The 17,450-nt window shown below is 45.2% G+C and overlaps 1 protein-coding gene and 1 long non-coding RNA gene across 4 annotated transcripts; one reads left to right on the forward strand and one right to left on the reverse strand.

Annotated features, from left to right (window-relative positions):
* The first annotated feature begins 232 nt into the window (after nt 1–232).
* On the forward strand, nt 233–9,947 carry LOC124048152 (APOBEC1 complementation factor-like). Of its 3 annotated transcripts, none has more exons than XM_046368634.1 (12): nt 233–329; nt 3,233–3,376; nt 4,027–4,161; nt 4,251–4,381; nt 4,595–4,833; nt 5,046–5,210; nt 5,328–5,425; nt 6,514–6,793; nt 7,923–8,134; nt 8,360–8,496; nt 9,200–9,336; nt 9,612–9,947. In XM_046368634.1, exons 2-12 carry the CDS (start codon nt 3,278–3,280, stop codon nt 9,761–9,763), a joined length of 1,785 nt encoding a protein of 594 aa, XP_046224590.1. In that variant the 5' UTR covers nt 233–329; nt 3,233–3,277; the 3' UTR covers nt 9,764–9,947. The 3 variants fall into 3 exon arrangements, with proteins under 3 accessions (XP_046224590.1, XP_046224589.1, XP_046224592.1); XM_046368633.1 differs by lacking the exon at nt 233–329 and adding an exon at nt 381–537; XM_046368636.1 differs by lacking the exon at nt 233–329 and adding an exon at nt 381–537 and having other exon boundaries at nt 7,947–8,134.
* Nucleotides 9,948–12,279: 2,332 nt separating this feature from the next.
* On the reverse strand, nt 12,280–15,949 carry LOC124048153. Its single transcript, XR_006841184.1, has 3 exons — nt 14,860–15,949; nt 14,149–14,606; nt 12,280–13,206 (listed from the first exon to the last, which is right to left on the reverse strand). It is a non-coding gene; the product is annotated as an uncharacterized LOC124048153 (long non-coding RNA).
* Between the last annotated feature and the right edge of the window lie 1,501 nt (nt 15,950–17,450).

The raw sequence follows: 17,450 nt of genomic DNA on the forward strand, positions 1-17,450 counted from the left end.
GAAAAGTTTATGGTGATGCACTATTGTTCAAAAGTAGAAGTCGTGAGAGTGTACAGTAAATTGCTATGTTTAGTTAACAGAGCAGTGTCTGGCTGAGAGCACCGTGATCTTGTTATGCCTGGTCAAAAGGTTCCTCTCTCTGCAGGCAGAGAGGCAGAGAGAGATAGGGCTGGTTAAAGTTTAACCCAGCAGGCTCATAAAGCAGCTCCAGGACAGTGAACCTTTGGAGTTTGATATGATGTAATTACCGAATCACCCCAGTGACACGTTTCAAAATCACTAGAATGAAGGACTGAGTCTTCCGGGTGGTGATCTCTGAAATTGCTCAGGTAAGCTTAGCTCACTAACTCTTCCTTGTTATGTCTCTGCTGCTTTGGAGTCTTGTAAGAAATCTCCCCTTTGGAGATCTGCTCTCTTCCAGCATGCTGAGTCTCATTGAACTCACTGGGGATGTTTTTTGTGTGACTGATCTAACTGATCAACTGTGGTCAAGTGTTGTGTTGGGTGACTTGTAAAGGTACTGAGGACACAGTCAAGGTAAGAACCTAGAGGGATGGGGACATGATTAGAAGGTTTCATATAGATGGTTGGTTGTCATTTTCTGTTAATTGTGTTGATGTTGCAGGCGTCACATGTCTGATGGGGAAGAGCCTTGTTTGACATAGTCATATTGTTCACTAGTTTATCATTTTATAGCATTTGTATGTGCTAATTGTCGATTCTATTATAGTCAGCATGTAGTATTCACAGTAGTGTGCTTACAGTTTCATATAAGTCAAACTGATTAACAGTAGTTATTTTTGGTATGTATGTCAGATGCCAATAAACATAGCTCCTTTTGAACTTTGAAGTCCTGTGGTAAAAGTACACTCTTAGGGGGGAAAAGGGGGTATCTAGAACCTAAAAGGGATCTTTGGCCATCCCCATAGGACAATCTTTTGAAGAACCCTTTTTGGTTTTAGGTGGAAACCTTTTGGGTTCCATGTAGATGGTTCTACATGGAGCCCAAAAGAGTTCTACTTGGAACCAAATAGGGTTCTCCTATGGGGATGGCCGAAGAACCCTTCCGGGAACCCTTTTTCTAAGAGTGTAGTAATAAAAGCAAGTAAACTGAAGAGACTACTCAAAATATGAAATGAAAATGATATGATTTCCATTCTAAATCTTTTTGGACCTGTTTTACCAGCAGCAAACACGGCCAACACAGTGGCATTTCAGCCATGTGTGTATTTAGCTTCAGTCAACAAAACTCCAAAAAGCAGCTACTGATCACTGCCAGACAAGGCTCCATCTAGTTACCTTGTTTACGCAAACGGTAACCAGGCTATCGTGAAGAGAGCCCCAGACACACAGAGAGAGAGAGAGAGAGAGAGAGAGAGAGAGAGAGAGAGAGAGAGAGAGAGAGAGAGAGAGAGAGAGAGAGAGAGAGAGAGAGAGAGTGGACATTGCTTTGACAATGTTAACATGTTTCCAAAGCCAATAAAGACCTTAAATTGAATTGAGAGGGTATTATTTATTTCACTTTTGTATGTTATCTACTTCACTTGCTTGGCAATGTTAACATATGTTACCCATGCCAATAAAGCCCCTTGAAATGAAATTAATTGAGTTGAGTTGAATTGAGTAATGGAGTCCTGTAGTTGTAGTATATCCACTCAAGGCCTAGAGCCTCATAATGACATCTTCTCTCCAAGCCACCCAGAACAGAAATAGAACCTAAAGACCGTTTCCCTCCGCAGGTGTTAGCCTAGGCTCAAAGTGGCAACGGAACCTGGAATACCTCGTCTTTGACTGTAGAGGTGAATTTAGTGTTTTTCTTGGTCAGGGAATAATGCTGTTGCCATGGTTGGCTGCCTACGCCAATGTTCTGCAAGTGAATGATGCCGAAATAACTCATCTCTCTAGACACAGGCCTGGAGAGTATCATAATGGCAGCTAATATTGAATTCACAGATTAAAATATGCGACCTGGGTCCCAGTATTGTTACTGATGATATTGTGAAATCAATCTGAAATCTTAAATGAGAGTGAGAAACCATGCCCCCTCTGGCTTGATGGGGCTCGACCTGAGAGCAGGTCAACTCCAGTATTTATTTACATTGCCTGGCGTCTTGACATTTTCAACAAAGTCTTCCGGGGAGCCGTCGATGAGAGTGGTGAGGAGTGAACAGTGAAAACAAAGCCATCTTGTGTGTGTTGGGAGAATTCATTGTCTTGAAGGAGAAATTGGTTTGACTATATTTGGGGGAAGAAGGTGTGTGTATGACATCATTTCTGTCATGATTGGCACTTGAGACCATTTGAAGATGGTTTGTGTGGCCGTCACGTACCCTGTGACCCCCTCTCTCTCCCTCGTTCCCCATCCCTCTGATCTGGAGGAGTGGAGCCTTGTCATCACCTGCAGGACCTCTCTCTTTCTCTTTGATCCATATGTGTGGGAAGAAACAAAGAGAGGCCTCTCAATCAGGATGGAAATTCTTGCAACACTCAGAGCGACCTGTTTACTGTATCTTCCTACTGATTTAATCAACCTCTCACCAACTAAAGAGATTATCTTGAAGTGGACTATAGTTCGCGAGCGTTGGGCGTCTTGCTGTGTCTTGTGATTGGCCATTGAGAATCAAAGGATTGATTAAGGGGCCCTTATTCAAAGCTGTTGCTTAAGGACTTCCTGTATGTCACAGTACATAAGTGGGAGAGTGTGGGGAAGATGTGTATGGTGGTGGTGGGTGGAATAGATTGAGAGAAAGGGGCCTCAGTGGTTGTCTGCTGTTTGGGCTGAGTTGCGTTAATAATTACAGAGCAGTCTTTGACCTGGAACTGAATGAAATACGCTTCTCTCTACGTCATCATAAGATGGTGCATAACAGCTGAGTACCTGCTGGGGGCGCCATTTAGCCAAAATCATACCTGATCATTCTGTAAAGGTTTTTGAGACCAAATGAGTCTCAAAAGGAATTTACAATACATAGCGCATTTGATTTACTATATGTAGATTCATGCGTGATAGAGTACTGAAGTTACATTACATTACATTACATTTAAGACATTTAGCAGACGCTCTTATCCAGAGCGACTTACAAATTTCTGAAACAGTTTAAGAGTTTATGCCTAAAAAGTTCAAATAGTAGCAAAAGAAGGCTACAGTGTGATTTGATGACACATTGAGCTCTAGTTATGGGTTGTTTAGGATGTTCTCTCTGATGTGTTCTGAACTGTGATTTGATTTCAGTGAGCACCCCTAATTTCTCTGATTTACTGCTGACAATCGCTCACAATGGAATCTAATCAAAAATCTGGGGATGGACTGACGGGCATGCAGAAAGAGGCCGCGCTGCGTGCGCTCATTCAGCGTACAGGATACCAATTACTGCAGGTAGGAGCCATATCCAAAGCATGTAGGGCTTTCACCTAATCTATGACCAAATCTATGTGTTATCATAGTGTTATCATAAGGCCTCCACACAAGTCATCCTTCCTAATGGAGTTTATGTGTACTGTGGAGAAGTGGAGCTCTGATAAAATCACAGGTCTCTCCATCAGTTTCAAACCTATTCACGTGCCAGTGAGCTCTTTCCCTTGGCCTTCATTACAATTATTGATAATGGGGCGCCACCCTCTGGTGAAAGACACAAATGACTGGATCCCTCTGTCTTACTGCCGAAGTCTAGTCCATGTCAAATTCATTTGGTTGGAGATTCTACAGCTCGTTGTTATGGGGATTGTCTGGGCAAATTGTGCATAACTACAAGGTCATCAAAGATAACAAGGATTTCTGGGAGATTTCTATATGAATGCTCAAATCTCTCATTCGGAATGAAACCTGCGTTACAAAGGACATTTCAGGTGGATCTCCTTACAAACCCTGTACTCCTTTCAAACCCTGTACTCCTAACAAACCCTGTACTCCTAACAAACCCTGTACTCCTTACAAACCCTGTACTCCTTACAAACCCTGTACTCCTTTCAAACCCTGTACTCCTAACAAACCCCTGGTTACTCACCATCAGTCCGTTGTGTCTACAGGAGAATGGTCAGAGGAGGTACGGCGGGCCCCCTCCAGGCTGGAAAGGCCCTCCCCCAGAGAGGGGCAGTGAGATCTTTGTGGGGAAGCTGCCAAGAGACCTCTTTGAGGATGAGCTGGTCCCCCACTGTGAGAAAGTAAGATAGGTTTGCCAGTTAAATCAGTTCCCAAAGTCTAACCTATTGTGTGTCCTTGGTTTTCAAACGCATCCCCTTTCAATTCACAGTTTGGGAAAATCTTTGAGGTTCGGATGATGATGGACTTCAACGGCAATAATAGAGGATATGCCTTCGTTACCTTTTACAACAAAAATGAAGCCAAGACCGCCATGAAACAGCTCAATAACTATGAAATCAGGTAAGCAATCACATGACACAATGGAATGAAATGGGGGAAAAGCCCTGTGTAGCCTAATGGTTAGCCAGCACAAACATACGCATGAATCATGGAAAACTGAATGCAGGACTACCAACACTCACCCGACAGTAACAATATTGGGTTTCATTGTGTGCATTGTTGACAAAAAAATCAATCAATCTTTCCATTCAATCCAATCTGTTTATTCTCCAGGAACGGAAGGCTCCTGGGAGTGTGTGCCAGTGTGGACAACTGTCGTCTGTTTGTGGGGGGCATCCCCAAATCCAAGAAGAGAGAGGAGATCCTGATGGAGATGAAGAAAGTAACAGATGGGGTGTTGGAGGTGATTGTTTACCCCAGTGCTGCGGACAAGACCAAGAACAGGGGCTTCGCCTTTGTGGAGTATGACAGTCACCGCGCTGCAGCCATGGCCAGGAGGAAACTACTGCCAGGTGCTAAACCCATATTATATACTATTAACAGTCATAGTACTGAGAATCCCAGTCAGTCAAGAAACAACACCTTTGTAGCATAACCCTATGGAAGCACACAGTAAATCATACTGAACCATGATGACTTTGAGGCTTTGAAAAGAAGCGTGTACCTTATTACTTTGGGTGGGCTAATTGGCTGAAGTGTTGAACTTCCTGATTTCCTTCCCCAGGGAGGATCCTGCTGTGGGGGCACGCCATCGCCGTGGACTGGGCGGAGCCTGAAGTGGAAGTGGACGAGGACACCATGGCAACGGTGAAGATTCTCTACGTGAGGAACTTAATGCTGGCCACTACAGAAGAGACCATCGAGAAGGAGTTCAACAGTATCAAACCAGGCAGGTTCAATTACAGCTCAGTCGGATAGTGGGTCCCGTTCGGGGTCAACAACGAATTTCCGTATGTGACTGTGTTATGATGGGGTTAGTAAGCAGATGTATGCTGATGATCTACAGGTGCTGTAGAGAGAGTGAAGAAGATCAGAGACTATGCCTTTGTCCATTTCACCCAGAGAGAAGACGCGATAAGCGCCATGGACGGACTGAATGGAAAGGTATAATCTCTCTCACCGGCCTCTCTCTCTCACTGGTCTCTCTCTCTCTCTCTCACTGGTCTCTCTCTCTCTCTCTCTCTCTCTCTCACTGGCCTCTCTCCCTCACTGGTCTCTCTCTCTCACTGGTCTCTCTCTCTCACTGGTCTCTCTCTCTCACTGGTCTCTCTCTCTCTCACTGGTCTCTCTCTCTCTCACTGGTCTCTCTCTCTCTCACTGGTCTCTCTCTCTCACTGGTCTCTCTCTCTCACTGGTCTCTCTCTCTCACTGGTCTCTCACTGGTCTCTCTCTCTCTCTCTCACTGGTCTCTCTCTCTCTCACTGGTCTCTCTCTCTCTCACTGGTCTCTCCCTCTCTCACTGGTCTCTCTCTCTCACTGGTCTCTCTCTCTCACTGGTCTCTCTCTCTCACTGGTCTCTCTCTCTCACTGGTCTCTCTCTCTCACTGGTCTCTCTCTCTCACTGGTCTCTCTCTCTCACTGGTCTCTCTCTCTCTCACTGGTCTCTCTCTCTCACTGGTCTCTCTCTCTCACTGGTCTCTCTCTCACTGGTCTCTCTCTCTCTCTCTCACTGGCCTCTCTCCCTCACTGGTCTCTCTCCCTCACTGGTCTCTCTCTCTCACTGGTCTCTCTCTCTCACTGGTCTCTCTCTCTCACTGGTCTCTCTCTCTCACTGGTCTCTCTCTCTCTCACTGGTCTCTCTCTCTCTCTCACTGGCCTCTCTCTCTCACTGGTCTCTCTCTCTCACTGGTCTCTCTCTCTCTCACTGGTCTCTCTCTCTCTCTCACTGGCCTCTCTCTCTCACTGGTCTCTCTCTCTCTCTCTCTCTCACTGGCCTCTCTCCCTCACTGGTCTCTCTCTCACCGGCCTATCCCAGGACATGTAATGTCATGGTGACACATGCTTTTATCTAAGTGACTCACAGTTAGCACATATTCAACATATTCAGTTCACGTGGGAATCAAAGTCTCATCCCTACCAGGCTCCAGCTGAACGATAAGCCATCAGAACCAAGCAATGTCATACAACAATGCATTATCCAGCCACAACCTGCCTCTACACGGAATAGATCCAAATGTCAACTTCTCCCCTAGCTGGTGGATGGCTCTCCCGTGGAGGTGACCCTGGCTAAGCCGGTGGATAAGGACAACTACGTGCGCTACACCCGGGGTACAGGTGGCCGCGGTGGGGCCGTGCTCCAGGGGGAGTACACCTACACACTGGGCCAGGTGTATGACCCCTCAGCAGCCTACCTGGGTCCCCCCGTGTTCTACGCCCCCCAGATATATGCTGCTATTCCTGATCAGTTCCGCTTCCCCATTGCCAAGGGGCTTGTGGGGGGCCGTGGCCTGGTGCGCACGCCCTCAGTCAGAGGTGGGTACCCTCTCTCTGATTCCTCTCCACAGCTAATCAGTGAGACACACACACACACACACACACACACACACACACACACACACACACACACACACACACACACACACACACACACACACACACACACACACACACACACACACACACACACACACACACACACACACACACATATATATATGGCATTTATCTACCTGTGTCTTTGAGTAGCTGATAAGGCCAATGGAATCTGCTATAATCACTTGAGATATCCAAATCAAATGGAAACCAGCCTCATAGTTTCAGGATTCAACTGAAATTGTTTTGTTTGTTTGAATCAGAGAAAGCTATAAAGTGCTTCATTCAGTCTGGAGCCAAATTAACATTTTGCAATGATATACTGTATGTTCTTTCATTAATGTTTGATCTCCTGGGCCTCCCGGGTGGCGCAGTGGTTAAGGGCGCTGTACTGCAGCGCCAGCTGTGCCATCAGAGTCCCTGGGTTCACGCCCAGGCTCTGTCGCACAATTGGCCTAGCGTCGTCCGGGTTAGGAAGGGCTTGGTCGGTAGGGATGTCCTTGTCTCATCGCGCACCAGCGACTCCTGTGACGGGCAGGGCGCAGTGAACGCTAACCAAGGTTGCCAGGTGCACAGTGTACCCTCCGACACATTGGTGCGGCTGGCTTCCGGGTTGGATGCGCGCTGTGTTAAGAAGACTTTCAACCTTCGTCTCTCCCGAGCCTATACGGGAGTTGTAGCGATGAGACAAGATAGTAGCTACTACAACAATTGGATATCACGAAAATTGGGAAGAAAAAAAGGGGTAAAATTCACAAAAAAACACACAAAAAAAAAGTTTGATCTCCTAATAGAGATAACGTACGTACATGCATTGAATAACTGTACTGCTTTATTTTTAGCAGTAAGAGATTTAGTATGCCTGACTGTCATTCAAAATTTGCTCTGCATTAGTATGACAAGTACAGTTCAATCAAGTTGGATTTGGGGGGAAATTTAACACGTCAAAAATGGAATCGCTGTAATGTGCTGGCCTGGATGACCTATGATCAGTCTTTACAAGGTATTGATTGCCTCCCAGGTGATTTCTGGTGATTTGATTCGATATAATGCCTTCTTGCATTCCTAGAAATTTACATGAATGTACCTGTAGGGGCAGCGGGCATACGCGGGATGGGTGGTCGCGGATACCTCGCCTACGCAGGTTTAGGCCGAGGCTGTGCCACCTACCAGCTAAAGACAGACAAGCACCCCGAGGACAAGCTCTTTGACCTGCTGCCAGGCATGGAACTCACGCCCATGAACCCTGTGAAGCCTCCCGGTATCAAACACACACCACAGGTACTCACACACACACACACACACGTCCAGACCTGATGAGAACTGACGGGACAACAAACACATACGCACTTGAATACTTATTAGCCGTAAATAAGGTATTCACCATTCTGCTCACACGCAATTAATTACTTATAAGCCATAAATAAGGTATTCAGCATTCTGCTGACACAATAATTGAAATGTTTCAGAAAAACACATCTATTGATGTTTCATGTCTTCTTCCAGATCTTGGAGGAAGTGTGTCAGAAGAACAACTGGGGGCAGCCAGTTTATCAGCTTCACTCTGCCATCGGACCTGATCAAAGCCAACTGTTCCTCTACAAAGTCACCATTCCGGCTCTGTCCACCCAATACCCTAATGTGTAAGAAACACAGCCACCTAATAGCCACATCTAATGTGTTTCAGTAGTGGCTTCCTATATCAAAGGATAATATAACCCTGTAACTGTCACGCCCTGACCATAGAGAAACTTTTATTTCTCTATTTTGGTTAGGTCAGGGTGTGACTAGGGTGGGTAGTCTAGTTTTTCCTTTTCTATGTTGGCCTGGTATGGTTCCCAATCAGAGGCAGCTGTCTATTGTCTCTGATTTGGGATCATATTTAGGCAGCCTTTTCCCACCTGTTGATTGTGGGATCTTGAGTTTGTATTGTTGCTTTTCAGCCCTACAAAGCTGCACGTTCGGTTGTTACTCTTTCCTGTTTTTTTTGCCGGTTATCGTAAATAAAAAATGATGAACCTACTTGGTCCGACCATACCTCCAACAACGATCGTTACAGTAACATTCTCCTCTAGCATTGCAATCATTTAGCAGACACTTTAATCCACAGTGATTTACAGAAGCAATTAGGTTGAAGTGCCTTGCTCTAGGGCACGCCGGCAGATTTTCACCTGCTTGGCTTGGGGATTCAAACCAGCAACTTTCGGGTTACTGGCCCAACGCTCTTATCCACTAGTCAACCTGCCGGCTTTCTCTATCCAAGGATCCCTTGGATAATATAACCCTTTAACCTTCTCTCTCTCTCTCTCTCCCTTCCTTCCTTCGTCCCTCCCTCCCTCCCTCCAGGCATCCGTTCACCCCAGCCAAGCTGTGTACATCTGTGGATGAGGCCAAGGTTCATGCTGCGGAGCACGCCCTGCATACCCTGGGTCTGCAGACAGAAGGAGCTGAGGCCTCCGCTGCAGCCGTTGCTGCATTCCCAGGTATGTTGTGAATGTCCGTAAGACTAACCATCATACCACCCTCTCTCTAGAGTAGATTGCTTAGAACCACATGACGGTATACACTACAAATACAAACCAAACCAAAGGCCATTCATGAATTACATATACTGGCAAGTGAAAGTTTGTGATAAAAAAAAGAACTTGTTCAAACTGGACATCATACAGACTCCACAATAACGACAAGATATGAGCTTGAACAGCTGAAATACAATTTGAATAGCTATCAAACCCGTGGCCTGTCTCCTGATCTGCAGGTTACACAATAGCGAACACCTCAGCCTCAGTAGCTGCCTCCCAGCTCAAACAGGCCGTCTCCCTGCACCAGGACATGGCAGCATACACTACCTACGAAGGCTATCCCGCCTTCACCGTGGCAACCCGTGGAGACGGTTATGGAGTGTTCTAGGGCCATCCTGGAACGTCATCCCATTTACCAGCATTCATTCGTAGTTCAGACTATATAAAGCTACACTGAACAAAAAATATAAATTCAACATGTAAAAGATCCCAGAAATGTTTCATACGCACAACATGTGTTCACATCCCTGTTAGTTTAGCATTTCTCCTTTGCCAAAATAATCCATCCACCTGACAGGTGTGGCATATCAAGAAGCTGATTAAACAGCATGATCATTACACAGATGCATCTTGTGCTGGGTGCAATAAAAGGTCACTCTAAAATGTGCAGTTTTGTCATGCGAAACAATGCCACAGATGTCTCAAGTTTTGAGGGAGCGTGCAATTGGCATGCTGACTGCAGGAATGTCCACCAGAGATGTTACCAGAGAACTGAATGTTCACTTCTCTATTATAAGCCACATCCAACGTCATTTTAGAGTATGACCGGCCACACAGCCGAAGACCATGTGTAACGACGCCAGCCCAGGACCTCCACATCTGGCTTCTTAACCTACAGGATTCTACAGACCAGCCAACCAGACAGCTAATGAAACTGTGGGTTTGCACAACCAAAGAATTTCTGCACAAATTCTCAGAAACCGTCTCAGGGAAGCTCATCTGGGTGCTCGTCGTCCTCACCAGGGACTTGACCTGGCTGCAGTTTGGCGTTGTAACCGACTTCAGTGGGGAAATGCTCACCTTCGATGGCCACTGGCACTCTGGTGAAGTGTGCTCTTCAGGGATGAATCCCGGTTTCAACTGTACCGGGCAGACGGAGGACAGCGTGTATGGAGTGATGTGAGCGAGCGGTTTGCTGATGTCAACGTTGTGAACAGAGTGCCCCATGGTGGAGGTGGGGTTATGGTATGGGCAGGGATAAGCTACAGACCACGAACATAATTGCATTTTATCGATATCGATTTGAATGCACAGAGATTAACGTGACGAGATCCTGAGACCTATTGACGTGCCATTCATCCACCGCCATCGCCTCATGTTTCAGCATGATAATGCACAGCCCCATGACACAATGATCTGTACACAATTCCTGAGGCTGAAAATGTCCCAGTTCTTCCATAGCCTGCATACTCACCTGACATGTCACATATTGAGCATGTTTGGGATGCTCTGGATCGACATGTACGACAGCGTGTTCGAGTTCCCGCCAATATCCAGCAACTTCGCACAGCCATTGGAGAGGAGTGGGACAACATTCCACCGGCCACAATCAACAGCCTGATCAACTCTATGTGAAGGAGATGTGTCGTACTGCATGAGGCAAATGGCGGTCACACCAGATACTGACTGGTTTTCTGATCCACGTCCCTACTTTTTTTTTAAGTATCTGTGACAAACCGATGCATATCTGTATTCCCAGTCATGTGAAATCCATAGATTAGGGCATAATTAACCCACTGATTTCCTTATTTGAACTGTAACTCAGTAAAATGATCGCATGTTGCGTTTATATTTTTGTTCAGTGTACGTAGTATCCATTATGTGTTTTCATTTGATTGTGTGGATCTATTTAGTTGTAGAGGAGGGCCCTAATTGGATGTTGTAGAGTCAGCAAATTGTCAGAGATCGTTTTGATTGGTTCTTATGTACTTTATCATTATTTTGACAGCCATTACTTTTTTTATACTCATTGTCTATTTTATGACACAGCTGCTGGTTCATAGTGATGGACTAGTGGTCTCCTTTGACCCAATAGTGTAGAAGTTGAAGTTTCCCCATTTAAGTTTATTAAATTAGCCCTAAAAGTCTCATTTAGATTCCTTCATAAATCATCTATAGAAATATAGTTTTTAAATGTCAGGGATTTCTAGTTTCAAGGATGGCTTTTACTTTCTACCTAAATGTGCTGCAAGTACCTTTTGATGTTGTTGCACGGTTGTACATTGTTAGACTAAAAACACTGGCGTGGTTCGGTCACTTTTGATAGTGAGGGGTTTATTTTGTGCTATTTGTGTCTCAGTATTTACAAATGCAAACACAGAATTTGTTTCCCTCTCTTTTCCGATGTTATAGTGTGCGAAAAGGAAATCCATCCAAAGCTGCTGTGAAACTGAACTGCCTATTTTAAGATGTTAAGGGTTTGTCGTCTACGGAAAAGTGTTTGAGTCACGGTATATTTATTGTTCAAAATGTATTGTTTTACGTTGGGGTAATATGTCTGGAGTGTTAGCTATGGACAATCATCTTGACAAAGATCTGTTTCATTCTATTTAGCTTATTTCTCTTATTGCCTTACACCCAACCTAGGCCTGCGAACATGGACATAGGAAGTGTTAACACCCTTCTCAGCGTACAAAACCACACTCTGATAAGCATAAATCCCAAAGCAGCGACAGTATTAAAGTGTGTATAGAACTTCCAACTTGTTTTTTTATACCAGAAATCCGACAATATTTGTATAGTTATATTGTTTTTGGATATTTCAAATTCTTTGTGCCTCAATAATTGATCTAAGAAAAATCACAAAGGAGAGAAATAAATACACCTCTGAAATGTAAGGAGAAATGGGAACCCTTTTGTGAAACAACGTGTCGTGCAGCTTGGTAATTCTAACGTTTCATAATCTGTAATTGCCTGTGATGAATGAACCAATTGCATTTTGAGACTAGCTTTCTTCACTTTATTCCTTCTACATAAAACTAAGAAGTGTGCCACAATATTTAAATCATTTAATTCTATTCAAAATAAGCACTGTACATAATTACACACACACACACAAAACGTGACTCAACTGATCATAAACAAATGATTTTAATTTCCATGGGAGATGAGCTATGGAATGGCACTGAAGCTGCCCTACATTCAAAACATATTTCCGCCGTCATCCTGTTGGGCACATTCAGCGTAATGGCTTGTTGCCCGTCAACCCAAAGGCCGGTTGCGTATTGAAGCACTGGTCCGCCTCGGGCAGCAGAGTAGCCTAGTGGTTAGAGCGTTGGACTAGTAACTGAAAGGTTGCAAGTTCATATCCCCGAGCCGACAAGGTACAAATCTGTCGTTCTGCCCCTGAACAGGCAGTTAATCCACTGTTCCTAGGCCATCATTGAAAATAAGAATTTGTTCTTAACTGGCTTGCCTAGTTAAGTAAAGGTAATATAAATACATTTAGTGCTTCAATGCTGTACATACATTGAACTGCATTGAAATAGAGAATATAAATACATCATCAAATGTGGGTCACTAGAAGTGTACACTACTATGTGCCCTATTTGGTCTTACTCAGTGACCAGCGGTTATTAGTAATACGTTCTTTTGGAGACTCCGAAGAGCTCTGACACACCCCCATTCACTGGAATCACGGGATCTGTGATCCCCTTCCTCTGTTTGTAGTGTCCAAAGTGTCTGATCCGGTAGGAGAAAGTCTGGGCTGACAGGAGGATGTGCCACTCAATGGTAACATTACTCTCTGCTCCATTCTTTACCCAGTTAAACCTATTGTGAGAGGAGACGAGAGAAGAGAGAGAGGAGGAAAGAAAAGACAAGAAATAGAGACAAGAACACTAAACACATGAGGGCTCAGTGTCACCTTCCATTCACCCCCCCCCCCCCCACCTCTGATGTTGTCAGGCTGATGTTGACTGAGCTGATCAAAGAGTCTGTGACCTCGTTAATGTCACACAGAGAGACATCAGGCTGTTGGCACAGGAGAGTTCTGATATTTAGAACACACTCACCATGACCACACCATGGAGGTTACCAGTAGACCAAAAGTGACCTCATTGGACAGGGCTAAATCTAACCCTAATTGGACAGGGCTAAATCTAACCCTAATTGGACAGGGCTAAATCTAACCCTAATTGGACAGGGTTAAATCTAACCCTAATTGGGCAAAACAAGCTCTAAAGACCACCCATTAGCAACCATCTGGCCCAACCTGCCTCTGCTTTTCTCAAAAATACTTCTTATGCTTGCAATTAATTAAGACACCCCCCCCCCCACTCAGACCTCCCCCAGACAGCCCTAGCAAAATTCTTGCTTGAGAAATTGCTCTTTGCTAAGAAGCTATTTTTGTTTCCTTTTTTACCATTTTAATTGAAAACAATCACAATCGTAAAGTCTGTCATTAATTGTTACCCAGAAATGATTCGATATTGAGATAGAAACAGCTGCATTGGACCTTTAAGCTGTGTGGTGATAATCAGCTATAAAACTGACAATTTTATCAATAAGATGTCCTTGAGAAATAAGGCCTGGTGTGAATGACGCTAAATAAGCCAAGGAATCAAACCAAGCAGATAGTTCCAGGCACTGCTAGCTATTTATTTATTCATTTACAGAAGCCATTAAAAGGATATCACTTCCTACTAAAATGGATGGTGTCTGATATACAGCGCACATGACATGACGACGTTGAATAAACAGGAAGTACCCTACCTCGTCTCCCAAGATGCATCTGTGCAAACATTGTCCCAGTTTCCTGTGCAGTATGTGGTCCTCACCTCTGCAATGGCCTCAAAACTTCTGGATATATGCAGAGATAGTGGATGCTCCTTTGCAATGCTGGATCTTCGAGAAATAACTGTAGTAAGTGATGGAGCAGCGATCTGATACCACTCAAAATCTCACTTCTTCTCTCGCACCTGGTACTCCTCATTGGTGGTAAAGTAATGAGTAGATGCTACACAGGCCAGCGACGACCACCTCTGCATTACTGAACGTTCGCTGAGCCTCCAAGTTCCTTATCAACAAACAAAGGCCATCCGTATAACACATTCAAATGTAATACCAACAAATGCAAACAGAATATTTTGCCTTAATGAGTGGGTGTGTATGTATGTGTGTGTGTGTGATATTTGATTCTCACGTGCTTGACGGCCTCCCCTGACATGGTGCTGCAAAACACGAGTAAAGTAAACAGAGTTCAACCAACGTGTCCTTCAGCGCGTCAGCTAAACAAACGCTACGGCCTGCCTGTTCCCTTCAAAACAACATGACCTGCGAGTCACAACCTATTCCATCTCAAGTCCAAGTCCAACACATCTGTTCCCTAATCACATTTTCCATGACAGCATTGGAAAGAAAAATCAAACGAGGGTTTGTTAAGTTCAACCACTCACACATGTTCACACTGTAGTGGAAACTCACGTCATTTCTCCAGGGACAGCCACAATGGCCACAGGTCCTGTGGTGATCATCTGGACGCCCACAATGTTTGGGTGACACGGGAGGGGCCAGGTCAGCTAGGCCAGAGAGAACAGCACGGCCACATCTCCATGGTGACATCATGTTACAGTACACTGACACACAGTCCTAGCTTTGGAAACACAATTCCCCTAGGGTAACACCACAGTTTAAGCCATTGGAAAGTGTTAGGCTGCGCTGGGGCTACAATGGAAAAAGGCTGAAAAAGAACCCTGCTCACACCTCTCCAGTGCTGAAGAGAACAGGTTTGGGGGGGTGGCAGTCCTGTGTCTCATTGGAGGGAGCTCCAAACAGTGTATCTCTAATTCCTTGCCAAAATGGGTCACCCTCAAAAAGCCCCCGTTTCAGAACAATTCAATACATTGAAGAGGGGTTATCTGCATGACAATGATCTAAATATAGTACAATGAAAAGCGGAGAAGAGTTGCTAACCTTGAAATTGAGATCTCCTCCGCTTATAGTTTCTGCGGTGAAGCTGTGGCCCAGAGCTGGTTAACTGCTGGGTCAGAATCGCAAAATCACAGAATCCCACACCTCCTGACTGGCCTTACCATGCAGTTCCTGTAGGGGGCAGACACAGCAATACAGCAGTCATAAGACAATGGTAGATGTGGATGATGTCTTGATGGAGAAAAGAACAAACATCTGTCCACGTAACTGGTTCCATAGATCATGGAATTATAATCGGCATCTCACTCCTAGTGACTGGTAAGATTTCTTACCTTTGCAATTTTGTAAACGTTCTCTCCTATGATGGAAGTGGTGTCAAACATGTCAGATCCTGCTGGACAGCGCAACACTTTCTCTGCTATAACGTACACTTTTGAATTTGCATAGGAGTCTGCTCCAGTATTCCATGTATTCCTACAGTTTTGTCCCTCCAATAGGACAAGAGCTGTTGCGGTATTCACAGGGGAGTCCAGTGTTTGCCCAGACCCTCAGGTGTCTGGGCAAAGGCTGCCACTGGAACAAGACAGAGTATCACACATACGGCCCCTGGAACAAGACACAGTGTCACACATACGACCCCTGGAACAAGACACATTGTCACACATACGACCCCTGGAACGAGACACATTGTCACACATACGACCCCTGGAACAAGACACAGTGTCACACATACGGCCCCTGGAACAAGACACAGTATCACACATACGACCCCTGGAACAAGACACAGTATCACACATACGACCCCTGGAATAAGACACAGTATCACACATACGGCCCCTGGAACAAGACACAGTATCACACATACGACCCCTGGAACAAGACACAGTATCACACATACGACCCCTGGAACAAGACACAGTATCACATGTACGACCCCTGGAACAAGACACAGTATCACACATACGACCCCTGGAATAAGACACAGTATCACACATACGACCCCTGGAACAAGACACAGTGTCTGAAAAAGAGCGCCACCATGTGGTGGTGGACTTTGATTGAGGTGGTGCTTTACATATGGATGCAACTGTCCCGGCGTCCCGGTTAGAGAACGTAAATGACCAGCGTCGTCCGGGTTTGGCCGGGGTAGGCCGTCATTGTAAATAAGAATTTGTTCTTAATTGACTTGCCTAGTTAAATAAAGGTTAGATTAAATCAATTACAAATACAATCCACACTTTATTACCACACACCGGACACACACACACACCAAACAGTCACACACACACAGCAAACAGGAATAGAGGAGGGAACTAGTGGAAGTGGAACTAGTGGTTGTGGTTTGTAGGTCAGCGATGCACGAACACTAGTGTGAGTTGGGAGAGTCCAGGGAGGACTGCAGGGGAAATGGTCTTTTGGACTGCTGACGGACGATTGCCACTCACCAGGGGGACATCTCCAGGGGGTCTGGTACAGTCTGCTCTGCTCACCCAACATAATATCATCGGAAAACGTCATCCTGGCAAGTTTCTCGCAAAAAAGGTCAAATATCACATTATCTGAGGTTTTTCTTGATACATTGCAGTCAATGGGAAACGATGAGTGTCACAGGGCTGACGTTTTTGTCGTTTATCTCATGTCCGTCTCTTCTCACACTAACCTCCTCTTTCTCTTCTCTCCCCGTTCCTTCACCCTCTCCATCACTCTACACCTTCTCTCCCTCCTCCCTCCATTCTCTCTTGCTCCTTCTTTCCCTCCCTTGACCTCCTCTCATCTCTCTCCTCTATCTCTCCCTCCTTCACCCTCTCCCTCACTCTTGTCCCTTCTCTCTTCCCTTCTCTCTCCCTTCTCATCCCCTCCCTCCCTCTCCTCTCTCTCTCTCTCTCTCTCTCTCTCTCTCTCACTTCTTGCTCCGTCACGTCAACCCTGTGACACACATCTTTTCCCATTGATTGCAATGTATTGAGAAAAACATCAGCTACTGTGACACGTGCCCTTTTTTCCAAAACGTGCCAGCATGAAGTTTTCAAACTGATAATGGGCTGTTTACTGTGGTCCTGCTGTACGACTGACCGTAGGCACTAGTTCCTCTGAAGTCCCCAAAAATATTACACATCAGTTGTTAACACTATCAAAAAATAAAC

This window comes from Oncorhynchus gorbuscha, linkage group LG11 (genome assembly GCF_021184085.1).
Source record: "Oncorhynchus gorbuscha isolate QuinsamMale2020 ecotype Even-year linkage group LG11, OgorEven_v1.0, whole genome shotgun sequence".
Classification (NCBI taxonomy): Eukaryota; Metazoa; Chordata; class Actinopteri; order Salmoniformes; family Salmonidae; genus Oncorhynchus; species Oncorhynchus gorbuscha.

Excerpts from the sequence above, each read along its gene's own strand:
- LOC124048152 (XM_046368634.1), top strand. The coding sequence starts at position 3,278 with ATGGAATCTAATCAAAAATCTGGGGATGGACTGACGGGCATGCAGAAA. Across the intron at positions 4,162-4,250 it reads TGGTCCCCCACTGTGAGAAA|TTTGGGAAAATCTTTGAGGT; the intron begins GTAAGATAGGTT and ends TTCAATTCACAG. Across the intron at positions 5,426-6,513 it reads TGGACGGACTGAATGGAAAG|CTGGTGGATGGCTCTCCCGT; the intron begins GTATAATCTCTC and ends CTTCTCCCCTAG.